General features: G+C 36.3%; 1 protein-coding gene across 5 annotated transcripts in view; it reads left to right on the forward strand.

Annotated features, from left to right (window-relative positions):
* Window positions 1-13,012, forward strand: part of CSNK1G1 (casein kinase 1 gamma 1) — a 154,933-nt gene that overhangs the window by 82,348 nt on the left and 59,573 nt on the right. For all 5 annotated transcript variants that reach the window (XM_033108343.1, XM_033108345.1, XM_033108346.1 and 2 more), the window contains exons 3-4: window positions 4,684-4,724; window positions 10,251-10,320. In XM_033108343.1, the coding sequence (XP_032964234.1) occupies window positions 4,684-4,724; window positions 10,251-10,320 (111 nt within the window). The remainder of the gene's footprint in view (window positions 1-4,683; window positions 4,725-10,250; window positions 10,321-13,012) is intronic.

Consider the following 13,012-nt stretch of genomic DNA (forward strand, 5'->3'; position numbering starts at 1 on the left):
CTTTTCTTTAGATTCCACATATAAGTGAGATCATATGGAACATCACCCATTTTTAAATCGCTCTTTCGTTTGACACGAAATGCAGTTTCACACTCGCAAGCCGGACGTCCCGCTCTCTCAAGAGCATCATTTTTGATTCTTCTCTTTTCCTGATCCCTTATGTTTACATGTAATCCAAAGGTGGTCCGTTTGTTCTTCGAAATGCCTTGATTATAAACCCTATTTTTTAAGTCATTCTCTTTTAAAAATTATTGCTTCGTATCTACAATAATAATAGGAGTAATAAAAATTAGATTTATCTAGCAGCTTACAGTTTACAAAGTATTTTCACATATTCTAACTCATGTAATGTCTTCATAACCACACTGTATGTGGTAGATGTTATTCTTTTAGTGTTCTGCTATAAAAAGTTTCTATTCATTTTATTTCTAGTTATTCTCTTACACATTGGGACCAGGTTAGTATTTTTAAAACAAACTTTGTCTTAGCACCAGACGTTTGGTAGTTTCCCAGCAAGATGAATAATGAAGTTGAAATTCCTGTATTTCCATTTAGGATTATCCATGATCTGATTATAAACTAGCCTTTTTTGGCGGGGGGCCCTAGAACCTTCTCAGAACCTTCTCTGTATATCAAGTCAATTTGGTTCACTTCAGCAAGCATCTCTTACCTGCTATATATCTAATACTATGTTTGTTGCTAGGGATAAAAAGATGAGTTGAACATTCTTCTTGTCAGAAAATTCACTGCCTGGTGGAGGTAAAAAGATACATAACTAATTATAATATATATGGAAGTTTACGGAACTGGATGCTGCCTCAGTTTTATAAAGTATATTTAGAAAAGGGATTTTTTTTTTAAGGCATAAAAACACTAGGAACCAAAAAAATGGAAAAGAAGATAAAAACAGATGAGAAATGTTAGCAAAATTTTGGAAGCTGGAAAACATAGTTCAGTGGTAACTGACATAGCAGTCCAGAGAAAGTTGAATGATTGAAAGGGTAGGCCAGTTTGTAACATAAAATACATCAGAGAGGCTCAAGAATTGGAGACGCTGGGAACTTCAGAAAGTTGGGATGCAGACGGAGCTAAAAACAGGAAGCATAGTTGCAGGTCTGTATATGAAGCAGTGAATCGCTAAATCCCCCTCCTCCCTGGTATCGCCTCGCTGACAGCTACCCTTTCCCACCCTCATGGGAGATGGAAGGTTCACACTGTTGAAACTGAACTGCACTGTGAAAACTGGGCTGCCCAGCTGAACACCAGGAAAATGAGAATGTTATCTCTACTGATTTGTGAGACCTGACTATAAGGAAGAAGCAGATCCATAAGTGCCTGAGATTTCTTTGAACATTTTTTCTTCAAAAAAAAATTTATGCACAATTTCTGTACCATAGTAAATTTGTTTTACTCTATAAAGTTTTTCCCCAAGCCATTGAAGAAAAGTGATGACTTATTTGTCCTTTAGCTTGTGCCCTCGCACACCTCCATGTATCCTTGGTTGTGCATAACTTAGAGTAAGAAGCTGGCATTCCTGGTTGTTCATACTCTGTCCCTTTTGGATTTGTCTGGCTTTACTTCTCACCATTTCTCCCCATATACCTTGTGCTGTGTTCTTACTGGTCCACTCACAGTATGTCAAAATCTGTGCATTATGTCTCCATCTCACTGTTGAAATTAGTAGTTTTTGTAAGACAATCCCTTTATTTTCTCCTCTGTTTGTCCTTCAAGGCTCACCTCAAGGGCCACTTGTGTCCTTGTGCTTTACGCTCCCTCATCCAAGCTCCTCTACTGACTTGCTCTTATTTCTTTAACACTCATCACATTATGTGATTTATTTAACAAACTTTTTGCCACTATGTGCAAGGCCCTGCATGAGAAGCTAGAATACAGTCTCTGAGATGTGAGAACTGAGTGTCACTCTTCTTAAATGTCTGATATCTGCATATGATGGGTGTTAAAGTTTTTGAATGCTTTCCCCTACCTCTGGTGCCTTATTTTTCTAGTTAATCTTTTCTCCTTCCTCACAAATGGTTATTCAGACAGATCTGATCATGTCACTACCCTACTCAAAAACCTTTTGTTTTAAACTTTAAATGGCATTGAGGACTTTCTAATGTGAACTCAGTCTTACTTTTCTAGTCTCTTTTGTGGTGCAATTTATGATCCATCTACTCACAGACCACCCACCATTCTCAGCCTGCACCACATACTTTGTAATTTTTCGTTTGTTTGCTTCTGCAGTTTTTTCTCTCTGAGATGCCTTTCTCCCTTCTTCAACAGAAAATTTTCCTCATTTTTTAAGATTCTGGGGGGGGAGTGGCTGGGGCAAAAAAAGGAAGAAAAGAATTTCCTTCCTAAGACTCCTGTAATTACCTTCTCGTTTTCTTGCTCACAGATCAAAATCCAGGTTTATTACATTGCTTGCACTACCACTCAGTCCAGGGGATCTGTTACGTGAAGCATATACTTCAAGTATTAATTCTTTAACAGTGAAGGCATGCTGTATTCCAAATGAGTAAGGGGTGAATTTTGGTGTCCCTACTTCCCTACCCTCCACCAAGTAGTTCTTATTGCTAAAACTGGGGTGTGGGTGTCCAATTCAGAAAGATCTCCTAAACACATATACAATTTTAAACTTAACTGTTTTCCTTTAAGCGATACTAAGTTCTTAGGGTCAGCTGATGGTGCTAAAATTGGCTTTAGGTCACAATAACATTGCTTATACAGAGTCTGGAAGGGCTGTCCTGAAAAACCTTTATGCAATATTGTATCTGCTGTGGAAGAAGTCGGTGGCCAATTTGTTGTTTTAATCTCCCTGGGAGTAGTTTTAATCTGCTAGGTAGTTTTAATCTGCCTCATTTAATACTTCACCTATTTCTCTCCCAGTGGAACCCTTTTTAGAATTTCCTGAAATACATATTTTTTTAATTTTTTTATGCTAACATTAATTAGAAACACAAATTAACTTTTAGAAGCTAAATGCGGTTAATGTATAAAGAAAAAGTGCCTATTTTCTACTTTTGCTCCTTTAAAAAAAAAAGTTGTTCAGTCAGCTAGTGGCTCGGCTGGTTGGAGCGCTGTGCTCCTACCGAGGTCACCGGTTCGATTCCCATATGGGCCAGTGAGCTGCGTCCTCCACAACTAGACTGGGAACAACAGCTTGACTTAGAGTTGGGGGGGGGAAGGGAAGGAAAAAAGGAAGTTGTTCATTTTATAATGGTTTTTTAGGTGTTTGGCATCCTGTGAGTCCTCTTTATTATTTTATTGGCAGACAAAAGTTATTCCTAAATTAGAATACTCTTCAACACATAAGAGTATTCAGCAACCTTATAGCAGTATTAAAAGTACAATTGTGTAGTTTACAAAGGTTCATCTGTTGTCTAGAGCTTGGTAAAAATAAGAATTTATACTGCAAGCAGCTTTTGTTCCCAAATGAAGGTTTTTTTTGTTTAAATTATAAAAACTATTATATAAAAATCAGAAAATACTAAGAAACAGTCATTTAATACCTTCATATACACCTTTCTATATCTTTTTTCATGCATATATATTCAGCTATGTTACATAGATGTGTGTATTTGTATATATGTAAATAGAACATCTCTCTGTATTATTTAAAAAGTAGTCATACTATATATACCGATAAGTTTTACTCAGTTAAGGTTCGGGGTATCTGTGAAGTGGAGAGCATGGCCTTCCACAGTATAATACGGCACTGACAGAACTAGGAGATCAAATCTCTACCCTCAAGACAGTTGGAGGCTAGCTGACTAAGGCAGGACAAACACATAAGAAGCAGTGTGAATCCAGTGCAGTGGCTAAACTATGCGATACACTAAACACGCAGGAGGAATGAAAGCTCAGGAGTCACCGGCGGTGGGGAGGTGAAGGAGGCTGAGTGCCCCACACGTAGTACGGGCCTGGTAAGTGAGTGTTGTGGCTCTCATCTCATCCTCACTCCCAGGTTCTCAACTCAAGATGTCTAGGAGAATATCGATTCCATTAATACAAGTAGAAGAGTTGAGAGGAAAATTTGTTATTTCGGGAAGAACTTTGATATGGTGAAAAGTGTTGTCTAGGTGGAGAGTTGTTTCCAGCACTAGATGTAGCACTAGAGTTCCTGGTGAAGAGAGTCAAGAGCTCTGAGAATCATCTCCTTATATACAGTAGATATGTTTTCCAAAAGGTGAGTAGGGCAATAATTGCTTTTATTTCACAGTGTCCTTTATACTAACTAAAGTTGACACTAAATAACCATGACAAAAAAATATAAAATCTTCATTTGTCAGTGAGTTCGAAGAATGAAGGTTTGTGCTTATTGTGCTAAGAGTTAAAATCTCAGTGTCTTTGAAATTTTGGCAGTTTTTGTTCTTGATTTGCCTCACAGCTTAATACTTGGGAAATATTAAATAACATAACGTGCATATATGTCAGAGAAAAAGAGATTCGTGTTCTTTTCTTAAAAATTTCTCGTCTCTAAATTTCCAAATTCTCCAGCTGTTTTTGTCTTTGTCTGGCTGGGTCTCATTATCTCTGTTTACCTTTTCACTTATAAATCACGTTTCATGTATGTGAACAGCATTGGGAGTGGGACCTTTCTCATGACCTTGTACGCTAGGATTTTGCTTTGCATTTCCTGGGATAAATGTCACTAAAACATACATTTTGCTTTTTCCCTAGGTAAAAATCTCTACACCAATGAATATGTAGCTATCAAACTGGTGAGTAGAATCAATATTTGTGATCATTATATTTTGGTGCTCTCACCCCTCACATATCTTTTTACAGGAAGTAGTGAGCATTTACAAAAATACTAATGTTTCTTTTCCTTGCATATGATCCCACATAGTCATTTTCCTTCAACAATATATAGTGTTACAGTTATGAATCACTGTAGACTATGTAACATTAGATGATGCTAACTATAGTGTTAATGATGAATCAAAAAATAGTTACAAAATAGCTGGCAGCAAAAAAGTCACTGACAGGCTAACAATTTCTGCGAACTTGGTACCTTTCACAGTGCTATTTTAAAAGATAAAATCGTTTGAAAATTTTATCATTTTCTTGAATATGACTGATCCATTTTTTATATGTAAGGTATTTATTAATATACTTAATACAAATCTGAACATCTCATCATTGCCTTAAAAGGCTACCAAACACAAAAAACACATCATATGGTCAAATTTGAAGCAAAGGGTTTAATTGGTTTTGTTGGTACTAATCTTATAAATAACTAACCTAGTTATTGAAAATAGTATCCTAAGAGAGGTAATGCATATAACAATGCAGGCCAAATATTTTCTCAAAACAATGTATTATTTTTGAGGATTAACAATTTTAGGAGAAACAATTCTTATGTGTAAGGTTGATACAAAACCATTTGTAGTCCTACATGAAATGTTTCATGTGACTAGTTTCTATGAAACTGTATAAAAGTGTGTCCTACTAAATCCTAGTAAGTTTCCCAGGATTCACAGGTAGTTTTGGGCTTTATTAGTTGGAAGACAGAGGAGGTAATGGTTGAAGAACATACCTTGTTGACAATTGTGACAGTTCTAGTGAATTGCACTTAACCACATCCACACCTACCCTTCCTCTCATTCAGCTCATGGGCTTGTGGAGTAGTTAGAGTTGTCTTGTGAAAAAACTGACAGTTATCAGATTGTTTTCTCCACAAAGAGGTGGGCAGGGAGCAGGGCTTGGAGAGGTAGCTGCTAGGGAGCCAAGTGTTATCTTTTGTTTATTGACTCGGAACTCTGTTGGAGAAACGGAATCAAGAAGAGAGGTATGCATATAACAATACAGGCCAAATATTTTCTTAGAGTGACCATCAAAGAATTAACCATTTTTTAAATTTTTACAAATTGAGTTATTCTGTAAAAGTGTTTTCTAGTTCATCTGTTTTTTTTTCTTTTGTTTTTTTTTTTTTTAATTTTTTTCTGTTTTGTTACTTTGGTTAAGTTGGAATAATTTTGATTCTTTGGGGCTAAGTAACAAAAGAAGCAGCCCCTAAAAACACTTTAAAATATTTCCTCAATACTGTGTATTTGTTATTGTCCCTTTATTTATCAAAACTCCTTTTCAGGCTTTTTGTTAGGGTCAGTGCTTTCTCTTTAGATTTTCTTCTTCCAGATTCATACTAGTCGACCTATTTTAGATAAACTTGCATAGCAAATTGTTGACAGGGCTGACCATTGCATTTCACTTACATTTTATCAAATTTTTATTCTATTTTGTATGGCCAAGAGTTAAAGCTAAAAATAGACTTCATGTCATCTAGTATGGTGTCTCAGTACCACATTTCTGTTTCAAATAAATTTTAGATAAAGGTTTTTAAAGGATAACAATCTTGTCTGTGAGCCTCCTCTCTGGCCGTTGGCCTGTATTCTCCGGGGGAGATACAAGGACAGTAATTGAGCTCTTTTCATTGCAACAGCAAAATTGGCCTTAAACATTACAGTCCTACAAGGTAGCTGTCTGCTGTCCGTTTAGGATTTCAAGCAGGCATGTGTGTTCCAGAATAACTGTGATTCTGACAAAGAGCCAGCCCTCTATGGAAATGTAATCAGCATCTGGCACAGAAATACAAGGAAGCCCAGCTGGTACTATTTCAGTTCTACTTTGTTTGGATCTTCATTGTGAGCACGTGTTTCTTGGATATCTAGGAAGCTTTTTAAAAAATCATACACAATTTAAACAAAATAGTGTAATGAGCCCCCCCGTTTACCCCCACTGAGATTTCTGGGGTTATTTTTAATAGAGGTTTTCTACCAATTGTTAAAAAAAAACTACTCTCCCTGCTGCGAATGTTTCTGCCTTCCAAAGCTGTAGGCTGTTTGCAATGTCCTTCATCCATACTGCTGGCAGAACAGCACCTTGAAACTCCAACTGGCTGAGCGGGCTACAACTAGGTGCTGAAGGGGTTAGCTGAAGGGTGAAAGTCCTTCTGTCTTCCATAAAAAGCCCCCTCATGTCTCTTATATGTGGTGTGTATGCTCACTGTCAGCCTTATAAATCTGAAGAGCTTTTGCTCTTTTTATCTAACTTTGTTACCCAAGAACAGATTATTTCTTAGGAAGATTTCTAGTGTGAAGTTTCGAGAGTATTATGTTTGAAGAAGGATCTGTTACCCCTTGTGGTTTGTCACAATCCAAAGACTGTTTCTCTAGAAGGAACATTCCTCTTTGTAGTGTTTAGATCAACATCTGTCTGGTTCCATATTAATTTGTCACTACTATTTCTGTTTGGTTCCTTGTGAATTATTAATGATTTTGCTAAAGGACAAATTATATAATTACCTGCTTTGATGGTGATATAGTGGGAGATCTAAAACCAAGTGGAGACTCAGGAGTGATCCCTCTCTATCTGAAGAGATAAATGAATAAGGAAGTGACTACAGTATAATTTATCTTATGTATTTTCCTTTTGAATACAAGAATCTTAAGAAACTTGAAGTCCAACTCTAATGATTGCTGCTTTTACAATCAAAGAGGGGTATGAGTTCTTTTTGTATAGAGTTCCTTAAGGGCATATGAAATACAGTGGGTCATCAAAATAACTTTTCGTTCAATGTCATTTCGCTTATAACGTTGATGCATTGCTATAGGAACTTAACTCTTGTTTGTATCAGTTGGAGTATGGTAAAATTGATTGCATTATGCATTATTTTGCCACAATTCCAAGAACCTATCAGCAACACTAAGTGACGACTTAACTGTTTTCCAGTCTGCATGAATTGATTTAGATAAAACCTTCCTAGAAGCAAAGGGATAGACTAGATAACTTCAAGGAAACTTCTGAATTCAATGATTTATGGATTCTGTATCTTAAGAAAAATGCAGAAAACTTCAAGTGGGTTCAGAAAGAGCCTTCGAGGATTGTCAAAGAGCTAAAACAAGACCAATGAGTACAGGTTAAAGGAATTTGACTGAATAAATGAAGTCTAAGAAATGATTGAATAGTTTTGTTATTTGAAGATAGCTATTATAGTGTTTATGGGTTATTTTATCTTGTTATTGAGGACATAAGAAAATAGGCTTAAGTTTCAGTAGTGGAGATTTAAGTCACCTTGCAAACCATGAAATTTGTTAAACACCAGTGTGAATTATCAAGGGAAGCTGTGGGTATCTTTCCTTTGAACCTATCTTAAAAATAGGACAAGTAACCATTTAATGAGGAAAGGACAGTTTTTTTCAACAAATGGTGTTGGGAAAACTGGATATCCACATGCAATGTAGTTGGACCCTTAGGATATGTCATATACAAAATTTAATTCAAAATGGATCAAAGACCTAAACATACGAGCTAAAACTATAAATCTCTTAGAAGAAAACTTAGGGGGAAGGCTTCATGACATTGGATTTGGCAGTAATTTTTGGATATGACACAAAAAGCACAAGCAAGTAAAGAAAAGATAGATAAATTGGACTTTATCAAAATTAAAAACTTTTGTGTTTCAGAGGACTCTGAACAGAGTGAAACCCATGGAATGGAAGAAAGTATTTGGAAATCATATCTGATAAGGAATTGATATCTAGAATTTATCTTTTTTAACCATTTTTAAGTGAATTTAGTGGAATTAAGTACAGTCATTCACATTGTTGAGCAACCATCACCACCATCCATCTCCGGAACTTTTTCATCTTCCTCAACTGAAATTATGTACATTAAACACTATCTGTTCCCTTCTGCCTCCGGCTTCTGGCAGCCACCATTCAACTTTCTTTGTCTCTATGAATTTGACTACTGTACAAGTGGAATGACGCAGTATATGTCCTTTTGTGTCTAGCTTATTTCGCTTAGCATAATGTTTTCAAGATTCATGTTGTAGCATGTGTCAGAGTGTCCTTGTTATAGCTGATAATATTTCATCTTATATATACAACAGTGTGTACCCACATTTTGTGTATCTGTTCATTTATTGATAGATACTTGGGTTGCTTCCACCTTTTAGCTACGTATTGTGAATAATGCTGCTATGAACAGGAAAGTGGGATTGCTGGATCATATGGTAATATTTTGTGTTTTTTTGAGAAATTGCCATACTGTTTTCCACAATGGCTGCACCATTTTACATTCCCACCAGCAGCAATGCACAAGGATTCCAATTTCCCCACGTCCTTGCCAATATCTGTTATTTTCTGTGTGTTTGATAATAGCCACCCTAATGAGTATGCAGGTGTATCTTTTAGGGTAATGTTTGATTTTCTTGTTACTTAGTTGCCTGGTATACTGTCAATTCAGAAAAATTAAACAGCCAATTCTTGAAGTTTGGTGTAAAGCAAAGGGTGGTAGTTTGGCTGCTTTATCTCTGGGGTCTTGAGAAAATTTTGTTTTTTGAAAACTTACCCATATTGATTAAAGTTATATATTTTAATTGCGTTTACAATCTTTAATTATCTTAAATGTCAAATATACATAAGAATTTTCCTACAGAAGTATTGATAATATTGAAAACTGCAAATAGTCCAAATATACAAAAATTATGAGGGGTGTGTGTGTGTATACACATAAAGGGGAATACTACAGCCGTAGTAATATACGGCTTTACTTACTGCCATGGAAAGATGTTATCATCACATTATTGAATTTAAAGGCAGATTACAGAATAGCAGATATAGTATGATATCATTTATTTAATATAGTATATTTCTGAATCTATATTATATATAATTATATTTGTAAATAAATATTTGGAAGGACATTCACCAAAATGTTAATAATACTTCTTTTTAAAATGATAGGATCTCACATTGATTTTAGTTTTTTCCTAATTTTTGTGCATTTGAAATTTTCTTCCAGAGCATATATCGTTTTTCTAAAAAATATAAAACTGCATACACCCAAAATTCACAGTAAAACAAGCAGGAAATACATGCTGGTATTTAATTAAAAGGACTGGCATCTGGTTTCCAAAGAGAATACACTTCAGGAGAATACTTCACGAGAGAGCTATCCTTGGTGGCTCATACAGAGTATTTTTACCTATCGCTTCTTGGCCTTTTGGCTAAGATCAAGTGCAAAGTATTTTTACCTAAATATTAATGGAAGGCATTATATGTGATCCATCTTCATCTTCCCCCTAGCTGTGATTTTAAAGAGAAATTGAGGTAAGAAAATGCTATCATGTATGTATCGTCTCTAAAACATTAAGTGGCCTTGGCTCTGGTTTACTCTGAAAACCTAGGAATAAAACAATTGTTTGTCTAAATCTGATCACAATATCTCTTCTTGGATTTCAGGAACCAATAAAATCACGTGCCCCACAGCTTCATTTAGAGTACAGGTTTTACAAGCAGCTTGGCAGTGCGGGTAAGTGTCAAGTCTGTTTTCTCCATTTATTTAACATATCGCTTACTGGAAGCCCTAATATATGCAAACTCTTTTCTCCACTTTACCTTTTTGTATCTCTCCTGCTTCCTGGATAGGTAAATGAACACAGTCAACTTAAAAGCTACTTGCTCTTCGGCTCCTGGAGGGGCAGTTGAGTTGATTGGGTTTCTGCGATGCCGTTACTGTGCCTGCAAACCAACCTTTGAATGCTTTCACCCACCTGAAATACACGTGGTTTATTCATTCTCTTTTCATTGCTTTGTGTATACCAAAAGAAAGGAGGAGGGGTTGTAATTTGCAAGCTATATTTTACTACATTGAGACTATATCCGTTTCAAAGACGTACTAAAACACATGTTCCGAAATACCATTAACTGCCATTTTATCCATTGTTCTCATTAGTTTGGATTTTTAAAAAATGCCTATTTTTCACCTAAAAGCTCTAATTTTTGAAATATCTTACTGGCGTCCTGAAAAATACCTTGACTAAGCAAATGTTACCAACATTAAGGAGATTGTACCTATAGTATACCTCTTGCAGAAGATGAAATCCTTCAGTGCTAGTTTTATTATTTGACATTAGTAAACATTCCTCTGCTTTATGCTTTCTTCAGTGTGACAGTTTTGTATGAATGACTGAAACATGGTTTCTATTTCAAGTACCACTATTGAAGGTACTATTGAGGGAATTTGAATTTCACTTTCTAGATTATATAGAATTATTTAAGAGCCACTGGGTGTTATTCAAGTTGTCTTACATTCTGACCATGTCAGTAATCAGCCATAGTTATAACATAGGGAGGCCAGGTTGGACATTTGTCCTTCGTTGAATCTAACATGAGTTCTTGCTCACAGTAGCCTGTTAGTATATGCGTATATCTGTTCATTGACTGTATGCTTAAATATGGAGTGTTTCTAGCATAGGATTTAAGATTGGCAACTGAGTTCATAGGATGTATATATAACTTGAGATTTGTCTTTCCAGAACTAAATTTTAAATGGCTATTAAGTTGTTTCTGGTTTCATAAATTTCAGGGTGATAATTATCACAGCTCACTTAAAATAAACATGTTTGTACCTGTCTCACAAATCTAAAGCATAGTTAAAAACATTCTAGATCCAATCCAACTTAGAAGTTGAAGTGGTCTGAGGAAAGTGACCAGGCCATTTCACAGGATTTCCTCTGGAAGGTCTTCCAGAGAGACTCACCAGATCAGGCGAATGTTTACTTTTCAGTATGGAGCCACAAAACCTGTTAACATAGGAGTAACATCTGTGTTGCTGGGTTCAGACTGTCACCAAATATAGGAGAATGTTGCATGCAGATTCTTGAAGTTTCAGCATTCTCCGTGCACTGAAAACAAGATTAAATAGGTAGAGCATTGGAGGACTTAAGAAAATTGCCTTTCACTTACGGAAGCAAAGAAAACCTGGAACCTCTGAGACTGGTACATCCGTTGCAATCAGTGGGATTGGAAGGGCTCCTGTGTAGTGATCAGGCCAGCTGTTGGCTTGTACTCCAGTAGGTTGGCTGTCATTGGTCTCCCTGCCAGTGTCTCTTCTGACAATCCACCTGAAAGTCACAAAGCCTTCCAGGTCTTACTTGAAGTTCAGTGGTGATTCCTGACCTCAGTTTGATTTTTGAGATTGTCCACTGCTCTTAAAGTAATTGTGGTGCGTGTTGTCTGAATGTTCTTGCCTGCAGCTAACAAGATAACCACAGCTTTTCCAGGATAGGAGGAGCTTGAGAGATCTGTTACAAATTTCTACCCAGTGTAGGAATTGCTTCTTAACAACTGGTCATCCATCTCTGCTTGACTACTGCTAGCCATAGAGTTTATCTCTCTTCAAGGTAATTCAGTGTTGGAAATCCCACAGTATTGGAAGTTCTTCATATTGGGCCCAAATCTGCTTTTTCTTTCCATGGAGCATTGCTGAACCCTCTATTACCAGCTCCAGCTCAGAGGCATTCGTCACAATTGTTACATGCTGCCCCCTCCACCACTCAGCTGCAAGTCTCCTTGTAAGCCACGTGTCTTCAATTCCTTGTCTTTTTGCACAATGTGTTTTATAGATGCTTCACTATCATTGCTTCACTACCAGGCATGAATGTGTGTTTGAGGGACATACCCACACACTCACTCCCAGTTTTGTGATGTTCCTCTTAAAATGAGCCTGGTAAAACAGCACCGGTATCTCTGGATATGGAGACGGGGGGTTATTACCTTTTTTCGATCTGGATGCAATATTACCTTTAATTTAGATGAGCTGTTTTCTTTTTTTTGTTTGTTTTTTTGTTTTTTTCTGTTTTTTTTGTTTGTTTGTTTTTTGGATGAGCTGTTTTAAGAGCCATTTCACATAGTTAACTTTTATGCTTTTATGGAGTTTTACTCAGCTGAAACCTTTACATATTTTTTTATATAAGCCACCATTAATAAAAGCTTTCTGCATTTTGTGGTTATATAATTGATTTTGAGCACCTAAGCCTCTTAGGTGTCATGTTATTTTATCCTATTATTACTAAATATTCGGATATTTTTCAATCCTGATACTGTTACTTATGATTAAGTATTGACTGTTTTCTGAATTGTAATTGCATATCATGCCTCCGCACCCCCATAAGACTAAGCTCCTTGAGAACAAGGCATGTACCTTCTTTACCTGTGTCTCC

This window comes from Rhinolophus ferrumequinum, chromosome 6, assembly GCF_004115265.2.
Source record: "Rhinolophus ferrumequinum isolate MPI-CBG mRhiFer1 chromosome 6, mRhiFer1_v1.p, whole genome shotgun sequence".
NCBI lineage: Eukaryota > Metazoa > Chordata > Mammalia > Chiroptera > Rhinolophidae > Rhinolophus > Rhinolophus ferrumequinum.